At 31.8% G+C, this 18,583-nt stretch overlaps 2 protein-coding genes across 3 annotated transcripts; one reads left to right on the forward strand and one right to left on the reverse strand.

Moving 5' to 3' along the window:
- On the reverse strand, positions 4,597–6,398 carry LOC105176078 (polygalacturonase-like). Its single transcript, XM_011098777.2, has 4 exons — positions 6,245–6,398; positions 5,832–6,146; positions 5,226–5,744; positions 4,597–5,123 (listed from the first exon to the last, which is right to left on the reverse strand). The coding sequence occupies exons 1-4, from the start codon at positions 6,368–6,370 to the stop codon at positions 4,878–4,880; spliced, it is 1,206 nt and encodes a 401-aa protein (XP_011097079.1). The 5' UTR covers positions 6,371–6,398; the 3' UTR covers positions 4,597–4,877.
- LOC105176077 lies at positions 12,107–18,132 on the forward strand. Of its 2 annotated transcripts, none has more exons than XM_011098776.2 (4): positions 12,107–12,634; positions 12,734–12,855; positions 16,974–17,093; positions 17,805–18,132. In XM_011098776.2, exons 1-4 carry the CDS (start codon positions 12,416–12,418, stop codon positions 17,908–17,910), a joined length of 567 nt encoding a protein of 188 aa, XP_011097078.1. In that variant the 5' UTR covers positions 12,107–12,415; the 3' UTR covers positions 17,911–18,132. The 2 variants fall into 2 exon arrangements, with proteins under 2 accessions (XP_011097078.1, XP_011097077.1); XM_011098775.2 differs by having other exon boundaries at positions 12,114–12,634; positions 16,944–17,093.

Consider the following 18,583-nt stretch of genomic DNA (forward strand, 5'->3'; position numbering starts at 1 on the left):
GCAAATGCATGTTTTTTTCAACAAATATATTTACATAAAAACAAACGGAATCAACTGAACACATAAATGAGGTAGATAGTATTGGTTAAACCTGACTGATATCTCCACCAGATTTTGCACCATACTTTGTGATATCATATGTCATGGGCCCCTGAGCGTTAACATTTATTGCCAACAAAGGCAAAAATAAGAGAATTGTAATGAAGTTTATTGCCATTGCCTTCTAAAGTTTTTATTGATGTTGATGTAGTTAATAATTCGAGTTCTTTGCATACATCAATTATGAATTTATAGTAATAGTAGACCATTCAGAGCCATCGGTTACTGATCATGACTACTTTTCAGGAATAGAGATTACTTTATTTTGAACAAGTTTGTCGTACCTACAAAGCACCATCTTTGAACACATGTAATTAACAATTCTATGAATAAAGTTTTTACATTGCCTAATTTTTTACTGTTTTATATATATATATATAAATTATAGTCCTATGATAAAATAAAAATTTATTTAATTGCATATACCAAAGTGAGTTAAGGCTAGTGTTTTATCATATGTGAATTTTGAACAAACTTAGCTTTTTGTAGGAATCTAACAAAAACTAATATAGATTAATTTATATCTATTTTCATATTATACTATATTATAGAAATTTATTATTATTAATAATAATTAGTATCTAAGTTATTTTTTTAATTATAAAAGTTTGGGTAACATGAAATGTATTAGGTTTATTTATTTATTTATTTTTAGTGTCTAAGTTTTGCCTGATATGCAAAATAGATATGAATCTAATTCTATATATCTAATTTATGGGGTGGAAAATGAGCCACACCTGCTCCCAAGCTTGGTGAACTGGCTCATATAAAGCTCAACTAGAGCTCGAACATTTCGAGCTCCAGCTGCCTGCTTCTTGATTAGCCGAGCTCATGCCAATGTATTTTTATTCGAAATTTTAAGATTCGGCTCGTGAGTCTTTTTTTACTTTTCTTTAAATTTTAAATACTATTATATATTTAACTACATTATAATAGTTTATTAGGTTAATATACAGATATTTACAATATATTAGAATTATGCTCAAGCCGATCTCATATTTTAACTTTAGATCATCATAAAAGTTTGGTATTTCAATATCTATATAAAAGTAAGCATAATCAGTAATTTAGTATTTTATTTAATTATGTCTAAATTACAATCTAATATATATATTATACATTTGAATTTGTTGTTATAATCAATTGATATTTTATATATTTAGTTTGGAGTATTTATTTGTACCAAGATTATGTGTACGCACTTGGATAATTTTATGTAAACTCTCCATATATTTACTAATTATGTTACCACTAAACTAGTAGTAAACATATTAGAAAATAATATGAAGTTGTACTACCATACCATAATTTTGTTTAACACTTTCATTCTTCGATAGAATTACGACAGGCTTTCATAGGTTTGAAGCCTATTAGTTGTAATTTCTTCGATAGAATTACGACAGGCTTTCATAGGTTTGAAGCCTATCCCCTTAGTTGTAATTATTCTAACTCAATTGAAGATTTAATCGAATCAGTCTCTATTTCTTCCTCGTTGATGTTTTTATGTGAGAAAAAGGTTTAAATTGGTATATGGGTACCAAATCACCATAGTAAATTGCATCTAGGATGTCGTCGATGGCTTGAAATTTTAGTAATTCACCACATTTCTATGCGCAGTCTAGAGACATATGTCCTTTCACTCCGCATGTCCAGCAATTCCTGTCCTTCAAACTTTTATTGGCTCTAATATTGGCTCGTCTGAAAGTTCTCTTTATAGTGGTTCTTCCGTGGATCTCACTTTTGTTTGTCTTGATCCTTCAGATCAAACTCTTATTGGTCCTATTTTCTATCCAGATTTTTATGATTTCGTCTTTGATTTGGACACTCCTGGGGTAGGGGTCACTATTCTGATTCTTCCTCTTACTTGGCTTGCTCGATTATCCTATAATTATTGAAAAATTATCATTATCACAATAGAGAAGGGTTCTTTGATGTTACCTCTCAATCTCTCTCTGTATTTTATTAATGAATGTTGGATAACAACAATTCCTTAGTTAGTATTTGAGGAAATACATTCTTCTTGCAAATGAATCCAATTGTCCTTTGGGTACCTTGTATGATTGCATTAACATTCCTTCCATGGACTATAGAGCTTTGCAAGTGGTAGCTATTTCTGTTGCTACTCCACTCTAAAAGAAAAACTTACAAAATCAGTAAATATATATTCATCTACTTCAGAAATATTCCTTAGTTTGACGCCAAAAAGAGATTGTGAGTAGTCTCTAGCTTTTCAGCTCTACTTTTTCGAAATATCCATCTCTAGTGAAATGTACCATGATGATCCCTTTTAGTCTTTTAACAATTATGCTATTTAGCTCTCCAGCTAGGATACTTACTTTGGTGTCTTCAGGGGTATTATCCCAATCGATCTTGATAGAATTCTCCAAGCTTAATGTCGATAGTCGCATGAAGCTTTCCTCATCGAGTTTGAACGTAGTTGTTGTTATATTAAGGATTGTAACCCATTCGTCAGTCAGTTTCTCAATGTTTCGGAAGTCAATAACATCTAGGTTGAGTATAGTGCCATAAGGATATTGAAGGCTGGAGCGTTTTCCTTACCCAAGGTGTAATTTTTAGGCACTATTATGGAATTTCGTCCTAGATTTTTTCTTAATCTAGTTCGCAGAAAGATCGGGATGGTGTTGGTATAGAAATCCGTACTTTCTCTGATTGGATGATCTAGTAAAGGATCATTTGAACCTGTACTTCCCTCGGGTGATGGTAGTGCTAGAGTGATTTCGTTATTTTGGACACTGACCGAATCCATAATCCCATGTTCGGAAAAGGATTCTGCAAACTCCTATAGATTCGATATATCTACCCTTGATACCTCAATTATTTTATGGATCTGATACCTTCAAACATTAGATCCTTTCGGATCTTAGGCTCTGAAATCTCCTTCGCCTTTCCCTTTTCCTCTATAAGACTTGAGTTAATCCTTCTCAGACTATTGTCAAATTTTTCAAGAATTTTCATAAGAAAATTCCTTTAATGTGCTTCCAAGATTTGAAAATATTCCCTGTTGTCATTGTAACTTGTACTTTCATTTGATTCCATACTTTGAACTCTCATCCATTAGTGGTTAATTTATCAAATATGTAATATGAACAAGTTTTACTTCAATAAGCCTATTCGCTTATACCATTTGGAATGAGAATGGAATTAGGATGCATATAGAAATGAAATTGGACTAAATGTTATTTTTACAAAAGTTACGTGACTAAATCTATTGGTCTGAAAAGTAAAGGACCCAAGTTAGAACTACCCCAACCTAGGGGACCACATATGCTATTTTTCATTAAATTAATTATTTGCATTTTTTGCTTTTTCTATTGGATATTTAATTTAACTAAATTAAATAATAAGCCCAACTGAGTTTGTTATTGGGCTCAATTTAATTTGTTGGGCAAAATAATCTAGTCCGACCAAATGCACCATGTTGATGTTTTCTAGGTCAACCTACCTTATATAGAGAGTAAAAACGGTTGCTAGGGTTTGATTGGGGTTGATCGTTTTGGCCATGAGTAGTAGTGGAGGAGTCATAGAAAGTTGGTAGAGATAAGGAAGTAACCTAGTTGACTAGATTTGTTTCTTCCAAGCACGAGGACAACTTCCATATTCCTTGTGGTCGTGTGGACGATATTAGAGGTCTCCTATGTTGAAATCTTATGTGGACGTACACCGGAAAGGAGTTGAATGCATGTAACAGATTAAAGAAAATGACCAGAGTAATGTTTATCGTTTAAATATTGCTTCTCATTTTCTCCATAGCCTATAACATGGATATTTTACTTTCTTATTTCTGGGTTTATACACCGATAGCCCGGGAAGATTCAATGCTACACCCTTTAAATATCGTTCATTTATTTTATTTTTTGCTTTTTTGCTCTTTCGCCGCGCTCCTGAGTTGTCCCACTCTATTTCATATCGATTGCTTTTTCCTCGGAAATCCGTGACCTTCGGGTTGTGCTGGAATCTTTAGTGATTCCAAGTCCAGGTTTGTTATTGCGTTTTAAGCAGTCATAAGCATGAACACAACTAATATTGCTGGTAGTGCTGGAAGTTAGGTTGTTCAAAAGAAAAGAAAAAACAAAAACAAAAGACCAAAAATAAGGAAGATACTAAAGAGACGTTTTTCCTTAATTTATAGTACAAATTAAGTGAGACACCAAAAGAGTGCTTTCACATTATTTATAGTACAGATAGACACTAAACTTTTTTTTTTTTTTTTTAAAAAAGGTTACTAGTTGATGTTGCCATATGAGTATTGTGAAAGATATAGTGGGTACATTAGTATAATTTCTTGATTACCAATTATGGATAACTGCTTTATAAATAATGCAATTAGAGACGCAATGTTAATAAACTATTTGAATAACTGAAACTCACAATTTGTTCCCCTTGTTTCACTAACTATCACAATTTGATGACGATAATTACACGTTTTAAGCAGGTGCCTAATAGTATACTGATCCATCCACTTGAAAATTTAGATAGTTGAAAAATTTTAAATATGATTTACAATTAGTCACACGAATACTTAACGTACATCAATAATTTACTTAATAGCAAAGTTGTCATCTAAAAGAACTCACAGGTTTAGGAAGTGCTCCAATTTTATTTTTACATTGTTCATCATGTCAGGGGAAAATAAAAGTGGGTCACTTCTCTTATGAGCTAAACTCCCAATAAATTGTAGTTAGTCTTCAAGAGGCTAATTGAAACAAAAATTTTATTCTCAACTAAAAAGTATATGAAATTGATGTGAAAGAAACTGATTAAGCAGACTGGGCAGTAGTGGCACACACTGGTGGATTCTGCTTGCCGACAAATTTGGGTTTGACATTGGCACATTTGGTGGTGATAGGACCTTGATTTCCATTATATGTAAGATCAATGTCACCCACCTCTACATTCTCGCATGGCTTAAGACCACTGCAAATAAACGTCACCGCCTCTGCAGTATTTGTCGTGCCCCGTACGTTCTTAATGCTGACGTTAGTGATCTTGATAGATGATGGTCTCTGTAAAATAATCAACAAATAAAATATAATCAGTATACTAAGAGTCTAAATTATTTTAAAATGAAGGGTTAGAAAATTTGGATCACAAATTGAGAAACTTACATCTTTTTTGCAAAGATTGTGTGGACAATATTCTTGATCAATGATAATGGGACTGCTAACATTATCCATGATTAAATCTTCAAAATGCAAATCACTGACAGTCAACGTTGCTGGGGCAGAGGGCCATGTCTTCACCCTGACGCCATTTGTTGTGCCAATAAAGGTGCAATTTGTCACATATATCCCTTGCACATCCTTTTCTTCTGCATACCCACCAAGGCTTCCAACGCTAATACCGTGTCCTGGACCACAAGTTACATTCTGGATGTGAATTTCTTTGCTCTCGTCTCCAATTGAGACACAATCGTCTCCTGTTTTTATGATGGAATCTTTGATATTGATCATCGTGTCACGACCCAGATGGATACCATCAGTGTTTGGGCTATCTCCAGGGGCTGAAACTGTGAATCGGAGGAACGTCACATTATGGCTCGATATACAATTCACGTGGAAATTCTTGCTATCTTTTGTGGTCACATCACGAATTATGGAGTTGTTGACGAAATTGAAGCTAAGATTCTGCACAAAGCATGTGATTATGGGTTGTTAATTTGTATACCTATTCTATTTGAAATAATTGAGGATATACAGGGAGGTAGGACTTACCATGGGAAGCTTGGCACAATTTCTATTTTTGTGGCAATCGTTTTGCTTCCAGGCTTCTTGTCCTTGACCATCAAAAACTCCACCACCTGATAGGGTGAAATAATTGACATAATTGATAGTGATCCATTCACCTTCTTTATTAGGCAATTGACCGGGATTAGGATTGGCTTGCAAGGTTCCTTGGACTTGAAGCTCGAGAGGGGCCTTATTGGGGCCTAATAGTTTCACTTGACTAAGAGACCAGGTTCCTCGTGGTACCACTATTGTGCTTGGGGAAGTTGAATTGCATGCCTCCTTCCAAGCATCCATTAGAGCCTAACATGCAAATGCATGTTTTTTTCAACAAATATATTTACATAAAAACAAACGGAATCAACTGAACACATAAATGAGGTAGATAGTATTGGTTAAACCTGACTGATATCTCCACCAGATTTTGCACCATACTTTGTGATATCATATGTCATGGGCCCCTGAGCGTTAACATTTATTGCCAACAAAGGCAAAAAGAAGAGAATTGTAATGAAATTTATTGCCATTGCCTTCTAAAGTTTTTATTGATGTTGATTTAGTTAATAATTCGAGTTCTTTGCATACATCAATTATGAATTTATAGTAATAGTAGACCATTCAGAGCCATCGGTTACTGATCATGACTACTTTTCAGGAATAGAGATTACTTTATTTTGAACAAGTTTGTCGTACCTACAAAGCACCATCTTTGAACACATGTAATTAACAATTCTATGAATAAAGTTTTTACATTGCCTAATTTTTTACTGTTTTATATATATATATATAAATTATAGTCCTATGATAAAATAAAAATTTATTTAATTGCATATACCAAAGTGAGTTAAGGCTAGTGTTTTATCATATGTGAATTTTGAACAAACTTAGCTTTTTGTAGGAATCTAACAAAAACTAATATAGATTAATTTATATCTATTTTCATATTATACTATATTATAGAAATTTATTATTATTAATAATAATTAGTATCTAAGTTATTTTTTTAATTATAAAAGTTTGGGTAACATGAAATGTATTAGGTTTATTTATTTATTTATTTTTAGTGTCTAAGTTTTGCCTGATATGCAAAATAGATATGAATCTAATTCTATATATCTAATTTATGGGGTGGAAAATGAGCCACACCTGCTCCCAAGCTTGGTGAACTGGCTCATATAAAGCTCAACTAGAGCTCGAACATTTCGAGCTCCAGCTGCCTGCTTCTTGATTAGCCGAGCTCATGCCAATGTATTTTTATTCGAAATTTTAAGATTCGGCTCGTGAGTCTTTTTTTACTTTTCTTTAAATTTTAAATACTATTATATATTTAACTACATTATAATAGTTTATTAGGTTAATATACAGATATTTACAATATATTAGAATTATGCTCAAGCCGATCTCATATTTTAACTTTAGATCATCATAAAAGTTTGGTATTTCAATATCTATATAAAAGTAAGCATAATCAGTAATTTAGTATTTTATTTAATTATGTCTAAATTACAATCTAATATATATATATTATACATTTGAATTTGTTGTTATAATCAATTGATATATATTTAGTTTAGTTTGGAGTATTTATTTGTACCAAGATTATGTGTACGCACTTGGATAATTTTATGTAAACTCTCCATATATTTACTAATTATGTTACCACTAAACTAGTAGTAAACATATTAGAAAATAATATGAAGTTGTATGATCCTACCATAATTTTGTTTAACACTTTCATTCTTCGAAAGAATTACGACAGGCTTTCATAGGTTTGAAGCCTATCCCCTTAGTTGTAATTATTCTAACTCAATTGAAGATTTATTTGAATCAGTCTCTATTTCTTCCTTGTTGATGTTTTTATGTGAGAAAAGGTTTAAATTGGTATAGCAGAAAATATAGTAGACCCATGAGACCCGGCTAATATCATAGATTGCTCATGCTAAGAAGATTCTTAGTGACATGAGTGATTGGCTTAGTGGTCGAGTGGGAGGTTGTTAGAATATGCGACCAAAAAGCTAATTGGATTAGCTGTTTGGGGAACTATTCATCAATGTTTATCTAAAATAATATTATCATGATGAACATAGTAAATGTTTATTAGGCATTAGTGTTTGTTGTCTTCACCACTTATATTGAACAGTGTTTCAAGTCACAACAAACACCCACAGACCGAAAAACTAAACTAGGGGTGTTAGGCTAAGCATAGTTGGCAACAATGAAGTTAAATTTTGAGATTCGATTTGAAACATTCTAAGTTGAGGATTTCGAGATGGGGCTTCGAGAGTCCTATACAGACTTGCACTAAGTATTTCGATAGTGGGTCAGTTAAAAATTGTCATATGGAACCATTGAGTGAATGGTTGGTATGACAGGAATTCTTGATTTCGATAGTACGGGATAGTCTCCGAACATCAAAAATCATGACAGTCGTCTATATATGAAGACTGTATCTTAGATTTGGCGAGCGGTGAGTATGTTGATATATATATATATATATATATATATATATATATATATATGGCTATTACAAGCCCTGCCCAGTTCAGGTCGGAGTATGTAGTGAGGACGATGTATTCCAAGAAAGAATCAATCCCCTGTTAGTATTATGATAACAAGATCTCCTAAGCACTCTGAGATGGTTTAGACTCTTTAAGTCTATGTCCACAGTGATTGACTGTGGGGGAAGGAAATTTATACGACAATCAGTAGAGTAAACGGATCTCAAATATGAAGAATGGATGTCTAGTCAAGAATGGGAACCAAAGCCTAATTCTATGCCCTAGATTAAGGCCGAAAGACGATTGGCAATAGTACTCGTATCGTATGGAACTCATAGCGTAAATATTTACGCCACTATTCACCTAGTCTCCAGTGTCACTGATGGTTACTAGATGGCCAAACCTGGAAACATACTATTTTTTATTATTGATTAATAAAAAATAATTAATTTAATTTAATTTAATTAATTGTGTAATACAAGCCCAAGTCTATTGATGGCGAACCTAAAGAGTAGCATACAAATCAATGTTAAGTGATGGGATCAATTTATAATTAAATCTGAAAGAGGAGAATTCATTCAATTGGATTAAACTATACCCTTTGGGAGATGATAGGACCATTTATGTGGAGTTGTTCATTAGATGGATGATCCAAAATTTAATTAACTAGATTAATTAAAGTTTGGAATTGGCCTTTGAATTAATTTGATTAATTTAAGAGGTTTGCGCTAATTAGTTAGTGAATTGGATTAATTAATTAATTAGTAGATAGACTTAATTTGAATTCATTAATTAAAAATGGCCCAAAAATAATTAGTTGGATTAATTATATTTGATTGGACTTAATTAATTAAGTGTAATGGATTCATAAAATTAAGGTTTAACTGCACTTTTGGTCCCATTAAATAGGGTCATCCTCGCTTTTAGTCCCTTGCTTTATGTGGCCGAACTTGTAGTCCCAAAGCTTCTAAAAATTTTAACACTATTAGTTCTATGACCAAATTATTTTGCTGTTTTGATGAATAAAAGTCCCATATGTTAGAAAATTAGGTCCAACATGCTTCCGAAAACAAAAATAAGCCTCCATAACTTCATGCCTCGTGTGACCACCTTGCACTAGATATTTCAAGTTCTCGATTTTATGGACTTCCTCCAACCACACTACCATAGCAACAAATAGCATAACCCTATTTTGTTTCCTACCTTAAGGTATAAAGATACTCCAAAATAGAGACTTAACAAGGTTTAGGACTAACCAGTTGAACAAAACCCTCGAATGTTGAAGAAATAGTTGAAATATTATATAGATATTCTTTCCTCCATAGCGACAACTATTTAGCCTCTCATAATGAAGAGGACAACATTCGTAGGGAAAATCCCCATGAACTGAAATTGCTAACACTAAGAACATTAAAAGACTCAAAATATAATCGGTTGACGAGTTGGAGAAAATTTTCGATGATCCCCATCTTCTTCCATGCTCCTTATTTATAATAGCTCACGGAATTCAAACTTATTTTAGATGGTGTTATTGAGTTCGTCACCTATTTTGGATTTTCACTTTCCAACTGGGTCATTATGGCTTGTCGACCATGTGCTTGCCTACTGGTATCCTTTACTTTTTTTATTGCTGGCTTTCTTCTCATCTTCTACCGATAGTCCTCCTTCTGTTTTTTCACATTTTGAGGTTTTTACCTCGTTTTGAAAAATTAGTTCCTTTTTTACCCTTTTTTGGTTTGGTTTGGGTTTTTTGGGTTACGCGAATTTTAATTTTGAATAAGGATTTACTTGTTTTTCGCAGCCAGGGCATATGTGCTTATTCCATTGTCCCACATGCATCATGTTGCAGGCATGCTTCCTGGTAGTCTCCGTTGTATGTAGCTTATTCTCCCAGCATTCTTTTCTTCTCGAATACGCTCTCTATAGACTCAGTGCTCTTCCCTGTCATATAGTTCAACATGAATGATCTATTTAATTTATTGAAAAATATTTAAAATGGATACTTGACTTTATCCATCTCAGTGAGACAGACCCAGACTTCATAAACTCTTCTGGTAGATATTCATCTTCGCTAAGGGATGTACTAGAGGAGTTTCTCCTGTGGCAGCCGTGACTTTGTTAAAGGCTACCATGTCAGGTCTCTACAATTTAATAATTGTTGGATGAGACCCTTTCCCGCGATTCCTAGGGCTGCTGAAATGAACTTTAGCTCAAAAATATCTCCACATTTTAAGTGGAGATTGTTTTACCATGCATCACATACTACCCTAGTAATCCATTTTGGAAGTTTTTAGATCTCCAGAAATCTTGATGACATACGAACAAAAACCAGTGTTTCAAAATAATACCATTCTCGAACCTCTTCTGATTTCAACCATTTGAGCATCAGATCTGATTTTTATTTTCCAAATGAGTGTACCACGGTCTTGCTTAGGTTGAGTCCTATACGGGAAACCAGTTTTTCCACATTCTTTAGTATACCTTGCCAAGAAAAAATAGAAGAAACAGAATCGTTAGTGTTAGTCTTAGAGGTGCCTACCATTGGGCTAAGGTTAATCTCTCAATCTTCAACCCTAGAGGTGTTGGGTTGACTTGAATCTTTAGGAGTTTGCACTTCCTATAGTTCAATTGTTGCCACTTCACCAGAATCTAGCAATGACCTCGTGCAAGCAATACTTGAATCTGCCGCTACAAGTTTACAGCCCTATTCTTTAATTGCAGGTTTGGGGCCAAGATCTCTTAACTCTTGGGTCATCATCAAAGGCAATGCCTTTCGAATTGGTTCCATTAACTCATGCCATAATGAGCTCAAGGCTAGTTTGGTACTCTTGATGGCGATCTGCGCAGTGTCAATATAAGCACAACAGATACATGTGCGAAAGATGAATAAATACCATATTCATCAGGACAATATTGCTTATATAAAAATTGCTTGAATACTTCTCAAAATTGCCAATTTAATTGGCTTTTGGTCACCTATTCTGGCAAGAGTATTAGAATCAAGAAGATTGGAGAGATAAAAATCTCAATTTTGTTCCTTAAATGAGATTTTTTAGGACCACTTTAAAATGAGAATAACGTTTATAGAATTCTCACTTTTCTCAGACATGCTTTCTTACAATAGTAACACATATAACTTGATTTTGAAGCAATGTATCACTTGTTGAAGCATATTTTTAGTCTGAAAAGCTCAATCCTCGCGAGTTTAGAAGGATCTAAATGGTGTCAGCCTAATTTCGTTGTTTTTCCGCTCTTGCAAAAATTTACAGTTATATGACGTATCCATCCAACTGTATGATAACATATCTGACTGAAATAAGCATATTTCTTACGTTTGCTAGTTCAGTAAAGTAGAAGATAGGCCTATGGATCTTTCTTCCCTACTGATGGACTCGCTGACCTCAAATCTAGAAGTTCACCTGCTATGCTCGTGGGCCAAATTCGAAAATTTTAGAGGGCATCATATATTCACACACACATATATATATTAAAGGGCAAACTTGTCACACAAGCTATTTTCTTCCAATACTATAATGATCAATAGTGTGAATGGAGTCAACTAAGGAATGCCAATTTGATTGCCCTTATGATTTCTTGTGTAAAGCAATTATAAAAATACTATTCAAATATGATTCATTTCCCATTCTTATTCCATTTTTAAATTAATTCAAAATCCTGCTTAATTTAATTCTTATATATTAATCATGGCCTTAGATGTTACTCATTACTTGTGCATAATTCACATGTTCAGATAAACAGTCAAAATCATACTAACTATAAAATTGACACAAGAGGTCAAGGAAGAACTAAATTAGCAATGCTATATGAACCCATAACAATAGTAACATAGCATATTGATGTCCACATAAGATTGACCTATGTCAAAGCTTGAATCTACCATCCGGTGTCCCGTTCGCAGCTCTATAAACTCCCCCCACGCCGGCCATTTCACCCTTTCAAAAAAAAAAAACCGAGTGGGAGCTGACTATCCTTGAGCTCAACATCGATCTATTGCATCCTTTCAGACAAAATCTACAGTGAAGTAAGAGCTGTCCAGAAAGGGATTGAATTAGAATGGAAAAGATAGTGATAGTGGTGGAAGACGTGGAGATTGCGAGAACTGCTCTGCAGTGGGCACTTCACAACATCCTTCGTTATGGAGATGTGGTTATACTTCTACATGTTTATCCCACAGCTCCAAGATCCAGAAACAAGAAAAAGCTTAGACGACTCCGCCTCAAAGGCTTCCATTTAGCTCTCTCCTTCAAAGACATCTGCAACTCTTTTCCCAACGTACGTACAAATCAACACCTCTCTCTCTCTCTCTCTCTCTCTCTCTTGTTGAATGGGCTATGCAAATTACTTAAGAGTGTAAGTGGCGCTGTGTCGCAGACGAAGACTGAGATTATTGTGACGGAAGGTGACCACGAGGGCCGACGGGTAGCGGCGGTCGTGAGAGAGATCGGCGCCTCCACACTTGTGTTGGGACTTCATGATCGTAGCTTTCTCTACAGGTAAGTGAAAATCGGCTAATTCTTGCGTGCTTGGTTCTTGCTGATTGAGATTGATGGGGTTGATGATGAATTGAATTGATGATTGTTGTGATGATGGTGTGTGGTTGGTCAACACCCCCCCTTACCCGGAAGGAAGAAGAACAAGTGACATAAAAGAATGGGCCCTCTGCCTGCAAAAACTTGCCTGTTTGTCTTCTACTGTTTTCTCTATCTTTTCCTTCTTTTATGATAATTATTCTTTTCTATTATTATTATTATAAGACTGCTGAGATCATGGGATAGATGGCAATTGAGACAGGTAAAGTAGGGTCTCCTGTTTCAATTTCAGGGCTTCCAGTTTAAATAATTGAGTTTGGATTTAGGAATGGGTTAATTTATTAAATTCTGTTCAATGTTGTAGCAATAATAGCATATAAATTTATATGTGTGTGTATTATTACATAAATTTACAAAAAGCTTCACATTTTAATTTTCATTTCATTTCGTCACTAATCTTTTTTTCTTTGAGGTATTATTACACTATTAATGACCACGGTTTTAAAATCATGGTGAATCATATTATTATTTATGGTTAAATAAAATTAAAATATAAATTTAAATTTTTACCACGGTTAGTCAATATTTGTCATGGTTTTAGTCATAGCCAAAACCTTTGCCAAAGTTTTAGCCATGGCTAATATTTTGGCCACACTTGTAGACATTACGGCTAATGGCCTTTGAGAAGCCGTGGTCGAGTTGTATTTGCCACAATTTTCTCTTTTGGTTATAGTAATTAACCATAGTCAAAAATTATATTTTTTTCGTGCGTCTATAATAATTATATGAATCATTTATATAATTTTTTTAATCATTACTAATATATAAGTTTATATTTATTATTTTAGTTTAAAAGAACTTGACCCAAAGGTGCTTTTTAAAATTCATTAGAAGTTTTATAAATACAAAAAATTAATTTCTATTTTAAACAAATTAAAATAATAATTTTACTCAAGAATTGTGAATTAAGGCCTAAAAACACAAATCCATATATATATATATATATAACATATCAAGATTCTTCAAAAAAAAAATTATAAATATGTAATTTATCATAAACGTTTTTATCTAATCCTATAAGAATTTAACAGTGTTTGGAATGTTTTTTTTGAATGTTTGTGAAGATAGAGAGAAAAAAAACAAATATAAATAAGTATGTGTTAGAGATAGTATGTATGTTTGGATTTATCTTTTAGAATAATTTAAAAAGTATTATATGTTTAATGTTGTGTTTCAGAAGACAAAAATTATTGTTCATTGTCAAATCATGTCTTTTTTATATATATGTGTGCGTATATATATGTGTATGTATTTATGCTAAAACAGTTAAAAACGTCCAAATAAGATGTTTTCATTTGATGACAAACATTAGGTATGTTTTGACTCATTCCGGAGATAACTTAAAAATAAAAACAAACATAGGGTAAGTTTTTCATATTGATTTTGTTTGACTCTAGTGGATACAGTAGAAAAAATATGATTTTTCACTACGATTAGTTAATTAGTATGACCAAAAGAAGAAAATCGTGGTAAATGCAAATCAACCACGGTTCGGAACGACTATTAGTCGTTTCTACAGGTATGACCAAAACATTAGGTATGTCCAAAATCATGACAAATCTTTTGACTATGGCTAAAACCCATAAGGAAATCTTGATTAATTATGGTAAGAATTTAAGTTTTTGCTTTGATTTTTATTTAATCATTGTTAATAGTATTGATTTACCATAATCTTTAAGCTGTGGTCATTTATAATGTAGTAAAAACTCAATTTCTTTTTATAGTGATGGTATTTATTTACAAGTTTTTAAGCAATAGTGATACATAAAATAGAGGATAATTCATTCTTTTGTTGTGAGGTATTATGCTTTGTTATTACTAAATGGGAAAAGTATTATTTTAGTACGTTAAGTATGCCTAATTTTAATTTTAGTCCGATTACTATGTTCATTTTTATTTAGGTCTAGTAACATACGAAATTGCTTACTTTTAGTCATCTGGCAGATTCTCGGACAATTTTACCCCTATGAGTGCATATGGACTAAAACTGTCTTTCAAAAGTTGCATAGGGGTAAAATTGTTCGAAAATCTGCTAGAGGACTAAAAGTAAGCAATTTCGTAAGTTACTGGACCTAAACAAAAATAAACATAGTTATCAAACTAAAATTAAAATTAAGCATACTTAGCGGACTAAAATAAATATTTTTCCCTTACTAAATTTAAATAGCAATTTTTTAGATAATCATGACAAGAGACTAATGATATTGTTTGATTAAGCCAATAATCATGAGAAGTTAGATAGTAATTCATAATTGTTTTAATTAAGTTGGTAAGTTTGTCTTATATTCCATTTCCTACACAAGTATACAAAATATTGCTTAAAATATACACTTTTTTTTTGGGTAATTTCTTAAAATACACACTTTGTGAAATAGAATAATTACTTGCAAATATAAATAACTATGTAGATATGAACAAAAATGAAATCGTGATATTTAAATTATGTTGCGTCTTCTACCACTACAAGAAAATAGCTTGATAGCGACGAAAAAAAAAAAAATTAGCATCGAGATAGTTAACAAGTAAAATTTTTAATATCAAATTTTATTGTAGCAATTGAGTTATTTTGTCGTAGTGTATCCCATTTAATATATACAAAAACTACGTGTACAAGATATTTTCTAATTAAATATGGTAATTTTTGTTCACATAGATGTATATATTAAATAGAACATAAAATGTAATAGAATTTAAAATAAAAAATTATATTTTTTTATGGGTGAATAAAAAAATTAATTTGTTGAAGTAATGGATTATCCAAGGTGAGACTAGAAGATTCCATTCTATAATTAATACTATATGTTTTTCTGTACATGAGTATACTATCATATATAAAAGAAATTATGAAATATATTATCAAAAAATCCTATTATTTGTGCATGAGTATACTATGATATACAAAAGAAATTATGAAAAATATTATCAAAAAATCCTATTATTTGTGCATGATTATACTATGATATACAAAAGAAATTAAGAAAAATATTTTCAAAAAATCCCATTATGAAAAAGAAATGAGCAAAAAGCCCCGAGCGACGAGGTATTTTGTTTTTTCCTTTTTTTTTTTCGTTGACAAAAGAATTTTTGACGATTTTTTCTACTAGGAGATTTAAACCTTTATGGTTTCACTGGGCTCTTTGAAGCATTTTTCTGTTTTGTTTTCATTTTCAGTATTTTCAGGTGAATTATTGTGTTTTTAGTAGGTTTCTGTGATAAACGAGAATATGTTTGAAATTACGTGATAGAATGAAAAAATGTATTTTAGTTAGGACATTTTGTCATAATATTTAATTTGCATGAAAAGATCGTTATAGAATGAAAATATGTTCAGATTAGGATGTTTTCATGATAATTTTTTGCATGAAAAAACGTGATATTTTATAATAGACCAAAATTTTAGGATTTTAAATAGCCTACAATTAAAAATAGGGTTAATTACACTTAAACCCCCTCTAAAAATGCGAAAATACACTTTCCTCCAAAGAAATTTCAAAATTACACTTACACCCCTCAAAAAATTTACTGTTTAATACCTGAAATTTTTTCGTTAAGATTTGGACAAAAAATGCCGACGCTAATAAAAAAATTACATAATTTTCGAGTGTACATATATATATTACATTATCCCTTTATAAGTACCAAAATATACATGAAAATATTAAATGAGGAGCAAAATTGAAAATTTATGTAACTTTTCTTGTTAGCATTAGCATTTTTTGTCCAAACCCTAACGGGAATGTGTAAAGGAAGAATCTTCGAAGGGGTGTAAGTATAATTTCAAAACTTTTTTGAAGAAAAGCGTAATTTCTCGTGTTCAAAGAGGATTTAAGTGTAACTAACCCTGAAAAATAAACCTTTGATAATGAAACCAACCAGCTTGATATTTGTAATCTTCTATAGTCCTTCATAACCTCAAAATCAGCTTCATTGCTTGTATCATCAACTAATGTAGTTTGGTGTTTTGTACCGTATTTTCGTGTATAATTGTGTAGGTTGATAACGCCCCAAAACAATATCACCAGGAATTTGAATTGTAAGGTTCTTGCAGTGAAGGATTCAACAACTCTGACATCCAGAACTATTTCAATCCAAGGTTGCTCTAACAAGATGGGTTTCTCACAAATTGATATATCTACACTTAGGTGAGATTTTTAGTTCTTTCTTGGTTCAATTCACACAACATATGTTTTTCTTTTTTTGTGTGCATATGTTAAATTCACAACTATTTCATAATGAGAAGGTATTTATAATTATGCTAAATTTAAAAAAAATCGTTATAATTTATCCTAAAAATATACTAACTAAACACATTGACGAAAAAAGAATAGAACAAGCGAACTACGACATTTTTATATTATTTGAGTCGGTAGCAATCAGATTATATTAACAACATTCATTTATACTAATATGAAAATGAAGGTTCTCGGTACTCACAAACGACGGTTAATGACAACAATCGTACTAATTTTTTATGAAGTCAAAAATACCCGTAATTGATAAGATAATTAATTTATTTAACTATTAAATTTTTAGATTAACTGATAAATTAGTTCTTTTTTTCTTTCTTTTTTGTGTTATATTGGTTTATATTTTTTACTTTTATTTATAATATATTTTAAAACGTGAAAGATTATTCATTATTTTCATGTAGAAACGGTGTGCCACAATGTGTTGTACTTCTCATCGATCTAATTCGACGAAGAATGTACTTAACAATATAATGGGATTTTTTGATAAATGGGACCCCGAAAAAAAATCCCCGTACCCATTCCCTATAGTTTTTGAAAAAAAAATATGATGTGTCAGATGACTAGTATTATAAAATATTATTCAACTTTTAAATGGTATTGCAGTGTGCCAGAAGTTCCTGTAAGAAAAATCCCATACCAAATTTGTCCAGACCCGACTGCTATAATTTGGAGACCGACGCTGTCAAGAACAGGCCGGAGGAGTTCATGATGACATGTTTAGCTTCTTATCAAAGAAAAATTCAACAGAAATGTTTTATCATTTGACTGATGTATAGTACCTTAAAAATGATTTAGTCAATAATTGTAAGAACAATTATATAGACACAATTGAAATTGAATTGATAGGGTATTGTATCTCTCTCCTTTGGTCTGTGGTCTTCTAATGTAAGAACTTGTGCTGTTCATTTTATGGCTCTTATCAGTTCTGGAATTGTATGGTTCCTGTTCTGTCTTATATATTTTATTTTATATAATATAGAGAAAGTAATGTGTTGAAAGATTATGTTATTTATTTTATTTAAAAAAGATTTTATACATAGAATGGAAGATACAATAGATTTTGGAATAGAAATTCAATCAAGTACTTGGTATACATCATGAGTGTTTGAAACAATTTAAGAGAAGTAATTATCAACTTATGATTTTAAAATGATAATTACACGGTCCATCTCTGAGGTTAAGGTGTAATTATATGTAAGTTTTCTATAATTTAGAAAATTACATTTAGTAACATTGATATAGATCCATCTATTAGTTAAAACTAACTGAATTTCTTGATATCATAAAAAAAAATGAACGAAAATTTAAATTTACCCTCAATTGACTTATTACTGACTTGTTGTAGATCGTATAAATATTTTTTGACCAAACTACTCTTATAT

Source organism: Sesamum indicum, linkage group LG13 (assembly GCF_000512975.1).
Source record: "Sesamum indicum cultivar Zhongzhi No. 13 linkage group LG13, S_indicum_v1.0, whole genome shotgun sequence".
In the NCBI taxonomy this organism is placed as follows: Eukaryota; Viridiplantae; Streptophyta; class Magnoliopsida; order Lamiales; family Pedaliaceae; genus Sesamum; species Sesamum indicum.

What these genes read in the sequence shown, in the direction of transcription:
- LOC105176077 (XM_011098775.2), top strand. Translation starts at nt 12,416, where the DNA reads ATGGAAAAGATAGTGATAGTGGTGGAAGACGTGGAGATTGCGAGAACT. An exon ending in GATCGTAGCTTTCTCTACAG is followed by an intron (nt 12,856 to 16,943) that starts GTAAGTGAAAAT and finishes ATAATTGTGTAG; the next exon opens with GTTGATAACGCCCCAAAACA. An exon ending in ATTGATATATCTACACTTAG is followed by an intron (nt 17,094 to 17,804) that starts GTGAGATTTTTA and finishes ATGGTATTGCAG; the next exon opens with TGTGCCAGAAGTTCCTGTAA.
- LOC105176078 (XM_011098777.2), bottom strand. Translation starts at nt 6,370, where the DNA reads ATGGCAATAAATTTCATTACAATTCTCTTCTTTTTGCCTTTGTTGGCA. An exon ending in CTGGTGGAGATATCAGTCAG is followed by an intron (nt 6,147 to 6,244) that starts GTTTAACCAATA and finishes TTTGCATGTTAG; the next exon opens with GCTCTAATGGATGCTTGGAA. An exon ending in ATTGTGCCAAGCTTCCCATG is followed by an intron (nt 5,745 to 5,831) that starts GTAAGTCCTACC and finishes TGCTTTGTGCAG; the next exon opens with AATCTTAGCTTCAATTTCGT.